This window comes from Narcine bancroftii, chromosome 2 (assembly GCF_036971445.1).
Source record: "Narcine bancroftii isolate sNarBan1 chromosome 2, sNarBan1.hap1, whole genome shotgun sequence".
NCBI lineage: Eukaryota > Metazoa > Chordata > Chondrichthyes > Torpediniformes > Narcinidae > Narcine > Narcine bancroftii.
In genome coordinates, this window is record NC_091470.1 from 33,575,183 (window position 1) to 33,593,136 (window position 17,954).

A 17,954-nucleotide genomic window follows, 5' to 3' on the forward strand; every position below is an offset into this window, starting at 1 on the left:
AATTAAGAAAGGGCGAGATTCAAACTAGAGGACATGGTTTAAGATTGAAGGGGGGAAATTATAAGGGGATCATGAGGGGAAATTTTTTTACGCAGAGGGTGGTGGGGATGTGGAATGAGCTTCCGGCAGATGTGGTCGAGGCGGGATCATTGGTTACATTTAAGGAAAGACTGGATCGTTACATGGATAGGAGGGGACTGGAGGGATATGGACTGGGTGCTGGTCAGTGGGACTAGGAGGGTGGGGATTTGCTACGGCATGGACTAGTAGGGCCGAACTGGCCTGTTCTGTGCTGTAAGTGGTTATATGGTTATATGGTTATTATTAATTTTGTGATTATTTTTGGTATTTAGTAATTGTATTAGATATGTCAAATTTGAAATTTGCTACTTTTAATGTTCAGGGATTAAATAAACTGATTAAGCATAAGAGAGTTTTGGCATATATCAAAAAGATGAAAATTGATGTTGCTTTTCTACAGGAGACACATTTGAATGAAAAAGAAAGTATGAAATTGAAGAGGGATTGGGTTGGACATTTTTTTCTTCTTCATTTAACTCTAAAGCTAAGGGAGTAGCAATTTTGATATATCAAAATTTACCTTTTGAATTACAATCATGTTAATTTTATTTTTTCTGAGGATGACTGGTTAGATATTTGTCATGATAGAGTTACTAGATTGATAAATGTTCGTTATGCAATGGTTAATTTTTTTTACACCAACTGTTATTTTAACACCCGCAAAGTTAAAAAAAATATGGTTTTAGTGAATCAGACTCTTGCTTTAGATGTGGTAATTCGGTTGGAACTTTTTTTCATGCTGTTTGGTTATGTGTACATATACAGTCTTTTTGGAAAGCAATTCAACTGTTTTTGGAACATTTGTATAAGATTAAAATATTTTTAGACTCGACAATCTTTTTGTTGGGTAAGTTGAAACCTTTGAAAGATTTGGGACTAGATACATTTTAGATTGCTTTTGTATATTTAGCTTTATCTGTAGCAAAATAATGTATAGCAAGTACATGGAAAAATGCTAATGTGATTGATATTAACAGATGGCATAATGAGATGAAAACTTGTTTGGTAATGGAAAAAATTACGTATGTTTTACGTGATAATTATTCTTTTTTTCTTAATAAGTGATCTTTATATTCAGAATATTTACATTTAAATCACTTTGATTAGATTTTAGTGAATATCTTTTAGTTTATATTTTAGTTTTTTTTCTTTTTGGCTATCCTAAAGAGAGCTGGCTGAGAGAGGGTGGGTGGGGGGGGGGGGGGGGTTCTTTTCTTTTTTCATTTTTTACATTAAATTTTTTTTATTGTTCACAATATGTATCTTTTTCCCACTGTATGTAATAACTTTGTTGAACGAATAAATAAAGTTGTGAAAAAAAATGCTTTAAAATATTTTGGAATAATTCACTCAGTTACAGGATACCATACATCAACTCACAGCCTGCAAGAAGAAGCTATTTCTTTGCCTGGCAGTGCTAATTTTGAAGCTCCCATACCTCCTTTCTGATAGTAGTTTGTCAAAGATACTGTGATAGATAGAAAAGGTCCTCAATAATTCTTTGAGCTCTATTTAAGCAACACTCTCAGTTGTTAATAGAAGAAAGGAATAGCCCAGTGATTTTCTCGGCTGTTTTGATGATCCTCTGTGTTGATTTCTGAACCAATGCTTTGCAACTAGCATAACACACAATGATGTAGCCAGGCAGGAACTCTCAATTGTGCTCCTCTAAAATGTTGTCAAGATGGGGGACAGTAGCATTACCCCTTTCAACCCTCCGTAGGAAGTGTAGGTGCTGCACCTTCCTGATCTGGAATCCTTTGTTTCATCTGTAACTCCACCCTCCACTTCATCATGGTTTGCTCATTCTGCCCAGCAAAGGCTCCAGCATAAGAAATATGAACAATCATGATTTAAATTTAAATTTAGACATGCAGCACGGTAACAGGCCCTTTCTGCCCAATTATTCCGAATTGACCTACATCCCTGGTACGTTTTGAATGGTGGGAGGAAACCGGAACACCCAGAAGAAACCCCTCACAGACACGAGGAGAACATGCAAACTCCTTACAGACAACGTGGGAATTCGAACCCCCGTCTTGAATACTGATGCTTTAACAGGGTTGTGCTAACCACGTTGCCCTGATTGATTTTAGCTTTAAGGACTTAATGTCCTATCCGTTCTAAAATTCACAACCTCGTTCACTCTCAAGCTTCACGACAAACCCAATGGCCTAATTTGGTCTCATTCCAAGCATGGAAGACAACCACAGTGACCACTAGCCAATGCCACATGGGGCAGAATTGCCCACTGGACTTATGGCATGTGGCCTGAGATCAGGGGAAGAGAGCAAGGGGATTGCAGCTGTGCAGGCAACTCTTTCTATGTGAGGGCAGAAGAAGCATTCCTGCTCCATTTGGCTCTGATAACAAGAAAAATTAAAATGTCATATTTGTGGCCTCCTACTGGTTTCACACTTGTACCTGGTGGACAACAAGTTAATGCTACACAGGAAAATAAAAAAAAAACTGCAAATGCTGAAAATCTGAAACCAGGCCAAAAATTATTTGAAATATTCAGTGGATCAAGCAGCACCTATTCCTCATTTTGTTAGGTTATGAAGGACTTTGACGGATTGGGTAGAAGTCCTTGTGGGTTAATTTAAAGGGCAGATTAAAATTGTGTCACAACAACTCAGTGGTTTGTGGTTAGATATGCCAGCAGTATTTTAATCGATCATCTGCTTTGTTTGCACTGATTGGCAGGATTAGAAATGCATCGCCTCCCACCCCCCCCCACCCAACCCAAGCCATTAATAACTTTGGTGGGTTCTATGTTAAACATAAGATGCCGTTTCTCCATCTCTTACATGATTATTATTATTATTTCATGTCATAGCAATGATCCTCCATGAGTTTCTGCTCAATACTTCTAGCCATTTATAATTGTTCCCATGCCTTCTTTCACCTCATAAGAAAGTCGGGAAATAAAAATCTACAGCACAGGAACAGGCCTGTTGGTCCAAGATGCCAGTACTGATCATGATGCTAAATTAAACTGCATCCTTCCAAAGACCACACATCCATCTTGTAATCTGGTGACCAGAAATGACACAGTACTCCAAATGTGGCCTAATTAACAGCTGAGATATGCCTCCCTGACCAATAATGGCTTCTTCACCACCCATCTTCAGGGAGCTTTCGACTTGCACCCCAAATCCTTCTGTATGTCAATGTTCCTAAAAGTCCAGGAAATTCCACACTTTCCTCTCACATAATGATTTCCCAAAGTACAACACTCCATTCTTATTTGGGGAAATAGCAGATGTAATTTAATCCAGATATCTCCAAGTTATCTATATCAGACAGTATTCCTTTCAACCTGCTTCACTATCCACAACTTTGTTAATTTTTATGTGGTCTCTAAATGTAATAATCAATGCATTTGACCAAATCATTTTTACTTTTACAAACAACAAAGGATGCATCACAGATTCTTGTAGAACAGACCTCCAGCCAGACAAACAGCTTTCACTACTCCCCCATCTTCTAGGACCATGCCAATTTTGAATCCAATCCACAGCGGATCCCATGTCTTAATCTTTTGGATCAGCCAACCATGAGGAACTGCGTCAAATTCCTAATGTCCATGTGACTATGACTAATATCCACTGTCATTTCTTCATTAATCATCTGTGTCACCTATTCAAAAAGCTCAATCAAGGTAATTAGACATGTCCTGCCGTGCACAAAGCAATCCCTAATAAGCCCATGCTTTACAAAATGTTAGAAAATCCTATCTGCTATAATTTCTCTGCCACTGATGTAAGGCTCTTTGGACTATAATTTGCAGGATAATTCTTCTTGCCTTTCTTAAACAAAGAGACTCCCCAGTCCTCTTTTCCTGAGGGTTGAGAGGATCAAAGATCTCTGTCAAAGCAGAGCAATATCCTCTCTCAATAACCTGGGATAAATTCCAACAGGCTCTGGGGATGTATCCACCTTAATGTTCATCAACAGACTGAATATTATCACCACTGGATCTCACCACCTTCCATTAACTTTTCCTTGGAGAATACTGATACAAAGTACTTATTTAGTTCTCACTCACTTCCTCTGGCTCAAGGTATAAATTTCCTCCTGAGTCCTTGAGTAGTCCAATCTTCTCCCGAGTTAATTCCATTTCCAAAGATATTTCGTGACCATTTAAAATCAAAATGCTGGAGAAATTCAGCAGGTCAAACTGTGTCCTTTATATACCCTTTATCAAGGTACGATTGCACATTTCATGACCACTTTTGAGCCTCCTGATTCCATGTTTGATCCCTATTCTACTTTCATTATATCCCTCCCTGATTGTGGCTTCTTACATGTGCTTCCTTGTTCAAAATGTTTGCAAACCATTTGAAATAAAGTGTTTTTTTTCCCCTTCTTACGATCATTCTGCGACAAGAGAAAATAGATACTGATTTTTAAATTTTTTAAAATTTAAAATTTTATTTTAATATTTAGACATACAGCACAGAAGCAGGCCATTTCAGCCCATGAGTCCATGCCACTTAATTTACCCAATTAACCTACACCCCTTGTACATTTTGAATGTACACGGAGATGAAGGAAACTGTTTAAGTCACTCACATTATCCACCATAAATTATAAAAGTAAATTCCTGTATCCATGACTGTGAAAAAAACTTTCCTCAACTAATATTTGAACAATTATTGTCAAGTTTGGAAGTTTCCATGCTTTTAAGCAGATCAACAGAATGAATAGCCAACTCTCTCTGACCTTGTCTTGCTTTGTTTGTAAAAATAATCAAAATGATTGAAATACACAATCATTGTTTTTTACTTCAGTGTTTCAAGATCATTAAATGAGAAAGAAATAATTGAAACAAAGAATGAGTACATGACGGAATTTTATGTTGGGGGAAATTAGTGTGACAGATTATGTTATATTTTATATTGTATATAGATATATTTTATAGGAGATAAATTGTGGGAGTTTTTTTTATAGTTTAGGTCACATACAGATACAAACAATTCAAAACAGATCTCATTTAAAATGCTGGAGCTCTGCTCAAGCCAGACAGTTCAAGCTCCAAGTGCCTTTGCAGAAACTTTGAAGAAGGCCTATAAGGTGTTAATTGGACATGCTGTGGAGTAATGGATTATTGTTTTAGAAAGCAACAGATGAACAAACTCAGAAGATTAGTTCCAGAGCCACAGTCTTTCTGAGTGCATTTGGCTGTTCTAAGAGGGAGAGAGAGAGAGAGAGAGAGAGAGAGAGAGAGAGAGAGAGAATTCAGTTCTACAGCAGCTGGGACTGGAGCATGACAAGCTGGCAAGCCTGTGGAAAAACCCATTTTGAAGACGGGTTGTGAGTGTTTAGTTCAACTTGGTCAAAGCCCTTTTGGTCCACACAAGATTGGCTGTATAATGTTTCACTTGAAATAAGGGAAACAAAAAGGAACTCTGTGGTGATCTGAAAGAAAGAGGTTATCATCTGGAAAATCCTGATGGGGCAAGTTTCTTCGGCAAGACATTAAAGTGGCTGATCAGAAGGAATCACTTGTGGGTGTCCACTGAGCAACAAATCTCTCTCTGAAAACAGACAAGAACCTTCCTGAGCAGTAACCATTTACTTTTCAAGCACCAAAGCCTGGTGAAGGTTTATAAATGTTAAATTCTGTGCACAGAATAAGAATTGCCTGATACCAGTAAACTTGGAGGAATGTGAAGTGAGATTGGACTGTGAATCAAATTACGTTTTTTGAACTTATATACACATTACATACATATGCACTGAGAATTAGAAGGGGATTAAGTTAGGTTAAGTTAATAGTAATAAGTTAAAGTTTGATCCTGTTTTCATGTTTAAAGATAATTAAAAGTATCTTTTGTTTAAGTAACCATTTGTCTTGGTGAATTTCTATTACTGCTGGGTTTTGGGGTTCTCTGGGCTTGTAATGTTTGGGGGGGGGGGAGTTGTCTTTTTGGATTGAAAATAGGAGTTTTTGTAATTTAATAGTTAATTGGTTTTTCCAAGCTAATTTAAATCTTATGTGTGTGGAAAGACAGCAGCAATGGATGTTGATACATTTTTGTCACAACCATCACCTGCGAAGCAAGAGAAAAGAGTAATTGATGGTTATTTCTAAGGAATTAAAACTGACTGAAGTCAAGCATTCGATGAAGAAAATACAAATACAGAGGATTATAGTGAAATATTATATAGGTGAGTGAAAATTTGTTGATAAAGATAGAAAATTTTCTGGAGGATAGATCTGTAGAATTACAATTGGAATTGGAGAAATTGAGGGTGGCTGGAGAAAGAGAGAAATGGAACTTAGAGTTGCAGAAACAACAGAATGAGGCAGAGGTAGCTGAAAGAGGGAGGAGGATGAAAGACAGAAAATATGACTTGAAAAAAATTGAAACAGATAGAAGGTTTTAATCAGAGAAGTTAAACATTGAGATGGAGGAAGGTAAGAGAATTGAGGTTGTAGTGTCTGGGGAGAGGTTTTTGGCTAGTAGAGAAGTAAATCTAGTTCCTCCTTTTGATGAGGGAGATATAGATACATATTTTCAGCTTTTCGAAAAGGTTGCTGAGAGCTCAAGATGGCCAAAAGAAAAATGGACTGTTGGTGTCCATCAAAAGGAATAAATAATGATTTTGACAGATTGAGAGAATTGATATTAATTGAGAAAATTAAAAGGTATGTCCCAAATGAGATTAAATTATACCTGGATGAGAGAGATATGGGGATGTGGCAGCAAATGGCAAAGTTAGCGGATGAATATGCCTTGATTCACAAAAACAAATTTCAGAATAGTGAACCTGTTCAGAAGGTTAATGTGGAGCAGACTAATAAGTCTGAAATTAAGTCTGGGAAGAATGTTAAGAGAAAAGATGAATGGAAGATGAGAAAGGACAGAATTTCTGGATTTGTATGTCATTTTTGCAAAAAGCCTTCAACAATTTATCTCCTATAAAACATATCTATATAAAATATAACATCATCTGCCACATTAGTCTTTAAGTTTCAAACTGTTGAGCATTTATTATCCCATTTACTTAGCTTGATTACTGGGAGTGTGAAGCAGACACGAGGCTGATGGAAAAATGTATATAAATTGAAAGCAGTTTTGCACTAGTTATGGATAATGCTGCACTGTGACATAATTAGTGAGACATTGATGAGAGATCAGTAAGACTGATCAATGTTTCAGATGTGATAGTGAGGGATGTAAAAGAGATGGAAGAGCTACATTACTAATCAGTGCGAAAATCAGAGCTGCATTCAGATTAGGATGTACTGGAGATCTCATCTACAGAGCAATATGGGTGGAAATAAAGAAAGCTGCTATCACAATCCTCTTAGTATTTAATTTAATTTAGACAGACACCATGATAACAGGTGTATGTTCATGAGCCCTTGCTGCCCAAAAATAACCTACAACCCTGAAAATTATTTTTGAAGGGTGGGAGGATACCAGAGCACTTGGAAGAAACCCATGCAGATATGGGGATAATGTACCGGGCAACGCTGGATTTGAACCTGGGTCACGGGCTCTGTAATAGTGTTGCGCTATCCGCTACACTACCTGTGCCATAGAAAGTGGGAAGTTGAGGGACAGATATGGAAACAGATTTTGGGAAGATGTAAAAACAAGGTTATCAGAGTGGGTAACTATAATTTCCCCAATTCTGACTGTGATTTCATAACTGCAAGGGACTTGGATAGGGGAGAATATGTACATTGAGAGGGTTTCTGGATGTGGATAGCCAACCAATAGAAGGAACCATAGGAGAGTGGGTACCATCCTAGATAAGGAAAAGATTCATATACTAGTTTACTCATGAAAAGAAAAATAAGCTGATGATTGAATTTTTAGTTTATTTAATAGGAAACAGAAGATCTGGGTGTGACAGAGACAAAGGGCTAGGTTACTATTTGAGAAGATTTCAGTTTAGAATTATAGATTAGATCAGATTAGAATTATACTATTTTCCCCCATAGCCTTCCCAAAGCGCAAGATAGTTAGTTTCAGAAATAATGTCGGAGAGACACAAAATGTGATTTGAGTGGGAGTTCTCTCGAACAATGATTAAAGGCTGCTGTGAAGTACTGTTAATATATTTTGTAGTACGATTGAGAATCTATAGTCTAAACTGGAGTCAGTTTTCCCTGAGGATCTCCTCCCACTCAAATTATCTCTTCATATCCTGCCTCAGTAACCTTCTTCCCATCCATATGTTGATCATCCAGATAACAGTCAGTGCACAGACAGACCTTTCTGTCCATGTGAAGAAATTTATCCTGAATTCTTTATTTGACCTCTAAATGACTTTCACGTACTTACACAAAATACATTTTTGAGATGGTCAGATTTACAGACCTAGCCACTTTATCAGAATCAATGCCATTTCTGCACATTGATTATTTTTCAACATACTCGTGTAAATAATGGAAAAACACCTTCAAATCACATTTTGGTATCTGGAGAATTTAAATTCTATTAATTTATGAAATAAATTTGTAAGTGATAATTATAAACAGCAAGAGACTGTGGTAAAGCCCCATTTGGTTGATTCATACCTTTTAAGAGTGAAACTTTGCTCTCCTGATCTGGTCTAACCAAAATATGATCCCAAATCCAACACAACGTGTGGTGATATGACTGTATGCAATGGCTGGCACGCCCTCCGGGTGTCTCCCTGCCTTAGCTCCTCCCTTAGTCTGCCCATGTGACCCCGGGCCAGAAAGGTCAAGTCCCCTCTCCTTCCTGCTCATTTTCCTAGCCTGGACCCGGCCCAGCAGTCTCTAGCTCAGTAAAGCCTATCGTTCCCCTCAGTCTTCTGTCTGCATCATTATTGGGGCTACCGATAGGGCGCAACACAATGTAATTAAGAATCCATTGAAAACATTGAGACGCTGCCTCAAGAAGATTTCAGATTTATTGTCAGACTACATACATGATATCACATACAACCCTGAGATTCCTTTTTTCCTGTGGGCGAGGCAGAATTACTGGTAGTGTAAAAAATAGAGTCGATGTTCATATGCAAACAAATTGACTGCACAATACAAAGAAAAAAAAATCAATAATGTGCAAAAGTAAGAATCTTTAAATGAGTCCCTGATTGAGTTTGTTGTTGAGCAGTTTGATGGTGGAGGAGCTGTTCTTGAACCTGGTGGTGCAAATCTTAAGGCACCTATACTCCTTTCCTGATGGTAGCAGTGAGAACAGAGCATGTACTGGGTGATGTGGATGCTTTTTTTAAAATTAAAAAAAAATTATTCACACTATGAACCATATTGACCAAAATACACATTAACCTTTCCCTCTTGAATATATACAGTGTAATTTTCTCCCCTTTTCCCCCCCTCCCTTCCCTCCCTCCTTCCCACCTCCCTGGAACACAACAGAGAAGTCCTACCGCAGACCTCCACCCCCTAAAATGACAGAATGAGAAGCAGACGAAATGATCTGACCCAGTGTGTAAAAGTAGATGACACAATTTTCTTGTTTATTTTCATTGTGTGATGACATTGTTTAATGGGTTTAATGTATCATATATGATGTGAATCCTTGATGATTGCTGCTGCTCTCTGACAGCAGTGTTCCCTGTAGACATTCTCAATGGTGGGAGGGTTTTGTCTGTGATGTCCTGGGCTGTGACCACTACCTTCTGCTGTCCCCATACTAGACTGTGATGCAGCTGGTCAGCATACTTCCCACCACACATCTGTAGAAATTTTCCAGGATTTCTGATGTCATCCCAAACCTCCACACATCAGTGAGGCAGCTAAGATTATAAAGAATCCAAATCACTCTGCTCACAATCTCTTTTCACTGCTACATTCAGGAATAAGATACAGAAGTTTGAAGTCCAGCATCTCTACCTTCAAGAATAGTTTTTTTCCAACAGCTGACAAGCCTCCCCATACTACCCTAACCATGAACTACTCTGGGTCCACCAAAAGATCTTTGGGATGTGGGAAGATATCTGAGAAGACACAGGAAACCCATGTGTCCATGTAATACTCCACATGGACAGCACCTGAGGTCAAATTGAACCAAAGTCTCTGGCACTGAGGAGCAGTGGCTCTACTAGATACACTACTGAGACATCCTAAATGTAATTAAAACAAGGCTCTATACAACTTGAATATTATATCCTTGTTTTCTCTTTATTGTTATTCAGCCATCTAAATCACTGAGCTCACTGAACTCATGATCTTGTCCATCTCAGTGTCACAATTGGTCCACCATTGATTGGAGAGTCTTCAAATGTCAGGGTCCTTCATTCTAGAATTCCCTCCCTTTATGCTTCTCTCTATTTCCTTAAGATGCTATTTAAAAGCAGGTTCCTTCACTAAACTTTTGATTAGTTGCCTTAATATTGTATTTTTTGGCATGGTGTCAGTTTTGTTTGAAAACGCTGTTGTCAATCTCCTTAAGATATTTCACTGCTTTAGAGATGCTAGTTTCATTCATGCTGTTGTTGATCTTTCACTCTTTGAATGAACAAACCCAAGTGCCTTGCACCCAGTGTTCACTTAACAACTTGCGTTGAGAGTTTAACTCAGTGAAGCAGTTTATTCAGATGTGAAACCCATTCAGTGACGTCACAGGTATCTCCTGAGTCTTTAAAAAAAATATTTATACATATAGCATGGCAACAATACCTTTTGGTCCATGAGCCCATGCCGCCCAATTACATCCAATTGACCTACAACAACTGCTCCCCCATTCAGATATGTTTTAAGAAGGTCTAAATTGGCTGAATGAACTGTGAAGATTCTTTAATTTTTTTTTTGACATTTCTTTATTTTCTCAGACTTGGTGATGCCTAAATTTTTCAGTTTGACAGTGATCTTATTCTTTTTACTGCGTTAAGGATTTTTACTGTTATATGTTCTAATGTACCTGTAAAGAGCTGGGAACGATGAAAAGGAACAGTCCTGGTTTAGAGAGTGCAAAGAAAGAGGAACAAATTCTATGATAAATTATGTTCCCTCTGTCATTATATTTTGCCTAATTATTGCATAACAAGAAAAAAAACCCAAATAATTAGAACACTTACTTCATCACAAGTATATAGCCTGCATACACAAGGATCAGGATAAGGCCTTCCCACCTCAAAGAAATAAACAGGATGTCAGTACTTAAGAAATTATGAAGGAATAATGCAAAACACACAGTAGATGCAGATGCTGGAATCCAAAGCTAAACACAGTCTGCTGGAGAAGGAAATTAGCGGGTCAAGCGGCATCAGTTCAAGAAAAAGAATGTGAGTCATTTCTGGCTGGAGCCCTTCAGCAACCGGAAGTGAAGAGAGAGAAGGCAGTGCACAGAGGATAGGGTGGGGAGAAACAGAACAGGGGCACAGGTGGGATTGGTGAACCAGGGAGAGGTGAAGTTCAATGGACAGAGGCAGTAGATTGGTAGATGCCAGACAAGAGGAGAGAGAGGCAAAAAAAAACAGGGGTTAGATGGAGGAAGATGAGACATACAGACTGGAGGGGCTGATTAGAGGTCAAAGGCTGCCATTGCTGGAATCTGATAAGGTGACAACAGTGGTTTAAACAGAGACCAGATAGAAACGGTGTAGGGAGGGAGTGGGCGAGCAGAAGAATTCAATGAGGAAATGGGGATGGAAGGGGATGAGATGCTGGGAGGGGATAAATGGGAAAGGGGGGACAAAGCCAAAGGAGTACAGAAGAGAAAGGTTATGCTACCTGAAATTAGAAAATTCTATGATCATACCATTGGGCTGCAGACTGCCCAGTGGAATACAAAGGTATTGTTCCTCTTGTTTATGTTAGGGCCAGTGGAGAAGGCTCAGGGCAGAAAGATCAGAGTGGGGGCTTGAATGGCATGTAGTTGGGAGCTCACAATGGCCATTGAGGTCAGAACGTAGATGGTCTGTGAAACAGTCTCCAAAGCCTGCACTGGGCCTCACTCGGGGGGAGGGGGGAGCAGTGAATGCAACAAATGAGGTTCGAAGAGGTCGCTTCATGTAAAAGGGGCTGTTTATGACACTTGATGGTGGTGGGGGGGGAGGAGGAAATGTTGCACTTCCTGTAGTCACATGGGAAGTGCCAGGGGTCATGGAGAGGTGGATGGGAAGGGATGAAGCGGACAAGGGAGTCATGAAGAGAGAAATCTCTGCAGAAGACAGAAAAAGATGAGGGGTGGTGGTGGTGGAAGGGTCTGGTGGTGGGGTCTAGGTGCAGCTGGCAGAAAAGATGGAGGATGATGTCCTGAAATACAGGTAAAACAATCAGCATGGATACATTTACGGGAATCAGCAGATTTAATGCCAAATTCACTTGATAGTTACACAAATTCATTTCATTCCTGACATTCTTGCTTTGTGACTGCCAGGAATCGGAGCATAAAACTTGACGTCAATGACAAAATTTTGAGAAAAAATTTCTCCGTCATGAAAGCGGAGAGATGGAATTGCTCTGTAGACCTGTGAGAGCCCCATCATAAAGCATTCATGGTGATCCCGACCTTCACTTGGCACAAACCCATGGGCCACAAGAGTCTCATAGCTTGCCATGCTGGATTAAATATCCATGTCTTAATTTTAAGGAATTGCGTGATGTTGCAATGAATCATGTTCTTGGATGTATAGTGGAGGTCTGAAAATCTGGACTGCGTGGCAAATGGATCGGTCTGGATTTTCAGATTTTTATGGACTCTCGGGCAGTGCTTTTAAGACTCAAAATTGAAGGAGGAATAAAGAAGTGAAGAACAGGTAAATTAATAAATTTAATAAGTTTGAGTTTACAAAAAAATTCGGATTCTCGGGTGGTCTGGATATCTGGCATCAGGATTTTTGAATCTCCATTATATACACCACTTAATAGACAACAACCAAACTTTAACCATAAAAAAATGTATATTTAAGGACAAAGCAAAATCATTGTGAAAAAAATGTAAAATTAAATGCAGTATTTGCATATTATTGATGCATTGCATCATTGTGTGAAATCTCAAACGACTTTGATTAGTAAAATTTAAATTCCAATCAATAATCTACAGATATATTATCACACAATAAAGCTTTGATAAAGCAATTATTGGTTCATACTACTTACCAATCGATTTTCTCATCATACATGAACTGCAAGAAAAAAGAGTTAATTAAATAATTTCGCCACAACTTTGTGTCTCCTTCTGATGTTAAAGAATTAACAAATCAATTGAAAAAGCTGTTAGTCTGAGTTTCACTTTTTACTGTTATTGTGGTCACTGGTTCAAACCTAAGCTTCCTTGAATGGCAGCCACTCGTGTGACTAGTTATGTAACTACGAAACTACATGAAATGCTTACCAGGGAGGAAAATGATCCTACAGCAGTTTTTGGTCTGAATGCCTCTGCTCTCCAAGACTTCACACAATAGAACCCAGATAGTTAAGAGAAGCAAGAAACGAAACAGATTTAAATATAAATGGAACAAGAAGGAAAAGTATGACATTTAAATATAAGAGGAATAGAATCCTGAGCAGATAAACAAGTATGGCCGTCAAAGCTAAATATGCTTTCTGAGGAATAAAAATGTCAGAGGTGCTCGCTTTTGGATAAAATGAGAACAAATCTATGGGTGGAGGCCGAGGAAGATTATTCCTGTTGGCAAGTATATATCATTTTTTCAACATGACTAAAATCAGTTGTTATATCAATGATGGTTGTGAGACCTTTGTACAATAGTTATAATATATCAGAATTATTTCATGAGCTGAAAAATCTTTGATAGCATCATAATACATGTGAATGCATGATACGTGGCAAATTTCTACAGATATGTGGTGGAAAGTGTGCTGATCGGCTGCATCACAGTTTGGTATAGGGACACCAATGCCCCGAGCAAAAATCCCTTCAAAAGGTAGTGGACACATAGGTAAAATCCTCCCCACCAGTGAGAACATCTGCAGGGAGAGAAGCAGCAATCATCCGCACCACACAGCACATGGTCTGTTCTCGTTGCTACTATCAGGAAAGAGGGACAGCTGCCACAAGACTCGCACCACCAGGTTCAGGAACAGCTGCTACCGCTCCTCCATCAGACTCCTTAACGACAAACTCAGTTAAGAACTCTTACATTTTCATTTTATTGATTTATTTTCTCAGTATTGCACAGTGTGTTTACATTCTTTTATTTGTTTACATGTGTACGTTGAGTCAGGTTTTTTTTTGCACTGCCAGTAAGTGGTAAAATTCTGCTTCGCCCACAGGAAAAAAGAATCTCAGTATGTGGTGTCATGTACATACTCTTGACAATAAATCTGAATCTGAAGCTGAATGTGACACATTTCAAAGTTATCATTTCATTTTGTTCTGGACATTCAATTGAACACATAATATTTCATAACAAATATTCTAAATAGATTTGTTAGAATTTGCAGTCATCCAATCCAGTTTTACACGTTAGCTTTATTTTACAATTACAACCTTTATGATTTCATAAATGTATACAAATTATTTCCAATCCTGTTTTTTCTGCTTTATTTGACATGCAAAACCATACCTCACTCTGACCACAATTAATACTTTTCAAATACTTGGCTGAAAGTCCAATCTATGCTTCTTCTTTTTTCTTCTTTCTTTTCTTTGGCTTGGCTTTGCGGACGAAGATTTATGGAGGGGTATGTCCACGTCTGCTGCAGGCTCGTTGGTGACTGACAAGTCCGATGCGGGACAGGCAGGCACGGTTGCAGCGGTTGCAAGGGAAAATTGGTTGGTTGGGGTTGGATGTTGGTTTTTTCCTCCTTTGTCTTTTGTCAGTGAGGTGGGCTCTGCGGTCTTCTTCAAAGGAGGTTGCTGCCCGCCGAACTGTGAGGCGCCAAGATGCACAGTTGGAGGCGATATCAGCCCACTGGCGGTGGTCAATGTGGCAGGCACCAAGAGATTTCTTTAAGCAGTCCTTGTACCTCTTCTTTGGTGCACCTCTGTCTCGGTGGCCAGTGGAGAGCTCGCCATATAACATGATCTTGGGAAGGCGATGGTCCTCCATTCCAGAGACGTGATCCACCCAGCCCAGTTGGGTCTTCAGCAGCGTGGATTTGATGCTTGCGGACTCTGCCATCTCGAGTACTTTGACGTTAGTGATGAAGTCGCTCCAATGAATGTTGAGGATGGAGCGGAGACAGCGCTAATGGAAGCGTTCTAGGAGCCGTAGGTGATGCCGGTAGAGGACCCATGATTCGGAGCTGAACAGGAGCATGGGTATGACAACGGCTCTGTACACGCTGATCTTTGTGTGTTTCTTCAGGTGGTTGTTTTTCCAGACTCTTTTGTGTAGTCTTCCAAAGGCGCTATTTGCCTTGGCGAGTCTGTTGTCTATCTTGTTGTCGATCCTTGCATCTGATGAAATGGTGCAGCTGAGATAGGTAAACTGGTTGACCGTTTTGAGTTTTGCGTGCCCGATGGAGATGTGGGGGGGAGCTGGCTGATGGAGGACCTCAGTTTTCTTCAGACTGGCTTCCAGGCCAAACATTTTGGCAGTTTCTGCAAAACAGGATGTCATGCGCTGGAAAGCTGGCTCTGAATGGGCAACTAAAGTGGCATCGTCTGCAAAGAGTAGTTCACAGACAAGTTGCTCTTGTGTCTTGGTGTGAGCTTGCAGGTGCCTCAGATTGAAGAGACTGACATCCGTGCAGTACCGGATGTAAACAGCATCTTCATTGTTGAGGTCTTTCATGGCTTGTTTCAGCATCATGCTGAAGAAGATAGTAAAGAAGGTTGGTGTGAGGACGCAGCCTTGCTTCACGCCGTTGTCAATGGAGAAGGGTTTGGAGAGCTCATTGCTGTATCTGACCCGACCTTGTTGGTTTTCATGCAGTTGGATAACCATGTTGAGGAACTTAGAGGGGCATCCGAGGTGCTCTAGTATTTGTCAATGCCCTTTCCTGCTCACGGTGTCGAAGGTTTTGGTGAGGTCAACAAAGGTGATGTAGAGTCCTTTGTTTTGTTCTCTGCACTTTTCTTGGAGCTGTCTGAGGGCAAAGACCATGTCAGTAGTTCCTCTGTTTGCGCGAAAGCCACACTGTGATTCTGGGAGGAAATTTTCGGCGACACTAGGTATTAGTCTATTAAGGAGAATCCTAGTGAAGATTTTGCCTGCAATGAAGAGCAGTGTGATTCCCCTGTAGTTTGAGCAGTCTGATTTCTCGCCTTTGTTTTTGTACAGGGTGATAATGATGGCATCACTAAGGTCCTGAGGCAGCTTTCCTTGGTCCCAGCAGAGCATGAAAAACTCATGCAGTTTGGTATGCAGAGCTTTGTCGCCAGCCTTCCAGACCTCTGGGGGGGATTCCATCCATACCTGCTGCTTTGCCACTTTTCAGTTGTTCAATTGCCTTATATGTCTCTATCCGGGTAAGGACCTTATCCAGCTCTAGGCTCAAGGGCTGCTGAGGGAGCTGGAGCAGGGCAGATTCTTGGACTGAGCGGCCCCTCACCCCAAGTCCAAAGCCCTCTGCGCAGCTCAGATGGCAAAGTCCTCCTCAGCGACAAGATCTCCATCCTCAAACGATGGTCAGAACACTTTCAATCTCTTTTCAGTGCCAATCTATGCTTATTACAATGACGTATCAAGATTATCTGTATTGCTGCAAAACAAGTGTCTGTTCTACTGCTGGCAAAGGTTTTCATTTTAACTCTGTCCTTACGAATTAATTTGCTCTGAACCATTGTCATGTGCAATTTATTGTGAAGCCCCAGATGAACTTGCCGTTTATTGATAGTCTTCCATTGAGATTCACAAGTTTCCAGCTTGACTGCACAGGGTAGAAATACCCAGATATAAGGCAGTTAAAAAAAATTCTCGTGCCCTCGTCAGCACATGTGAATCGTGAGCTTTTAAAAGCAAGTGCCTTGTGGAATGGATATTTCATTTTTAATCACAGCTGTGTGGAAATGAAAATACAAATGTCATTAGCATGAAGTTATATCTCAAAACAACTTCCCAGCCAATTTGTCTGTATTGTAAACTGGGATAAGCAGAATTAGAGTTTTATCCTCTGGAGGAATCAAGAAAGAGGGTGCTGTTTCATAAATACACGCAAAGAGTACGAGGAGTTGCAACGAACCTTAGTTAAATTACTGGTTCAGCCACAACTGGTGCACCATGTCCAGATTTGGGTGTTATGCTTCAGAAAAAAAATGGTTTAGACAGGGGCGTAGCCAGTTTTTAACGTTAGGGGGAGCGAGCGCGTAAAAAAGGCGTCTTGATCACTGTTCCCACAAAGCTGTGTCCTTGTGCGTGCGCACACGTGTTTTGCAACCTGGTGCATAAAGGAAATTAATGTGCAGATCTCCACAACGCATAACATATAATTTGAAATTCATTATTCATTCTTATTTTGTATTTAACATCAAAATGCAGGGAACTTAAGGAATATACAATTTTAAAGGAAGTACATAATTGTTATTTATATTTAAAATTGTGCATTCTCCCTGTGTCTGCATGGGTTTTTCCCAGTTGCTCTGGTTTGGTCCCACCCTCCAAAATGCACGGGGTTGTAGGATAGGTTGGGTGAATGGGGCAGCGTGCGTTTAAATGGCCGGGATCAGCTTCTACCATGTTGTAACCAATTTAAAAGAATGGAATAGATCTCACAAAAAATTGTTAATTCCACTTGAAGATAACAACATACTCTACACCCAAGATTTAAAAAAAACCCTCTGCTTGCAACTGCCTCTATTCCAAGGAGAACAAAACCACCTTTGGATTATCCAAATAATGGAAGTTCCTCATCCTTGAAACATTTTCATAAATCTCATCTGTATCTGAAACCTGTGGCATAGCTAGGGGGGAGGGGGGGTGCAGGGAAAGGGTGGTGACCCCTCCCCCGAGCATATTTTTTGAACTGTGTTTTCACCAGTGGCGAACTGACCATTAGGTTGAGT

General features: G+C 39.8%; 1 protein-coding gene across 1 annotated transcript in view; it reads right to left on the reverse strand.

The window, feature by feature from the left end:
• Positions 1-17,954, reverse strand: part of LOC138752856 (sodium/potassium/calcium exchanger 4-like) — a 256,215-nt gene that overhangs the window by 49,659 nt on the left and 188,602 nt on the right. Inside the window, exons 9-10 of the mRNA XM_069915476.1 lie at positions 13,142-13,167; positions 11,116-11,169 (exon numbers count right to left, since the gene is read on the reverse strand). Of these exons, the coding sequence (XP_069771577.1) occupies positions 11,116-11,169; positions 13,142-13,167 (80 nt within the window). The remainder of the gene's footprint in view (positions 1-11,115; positions 11,170-13,141; positions 13,168-17,954) is intronic.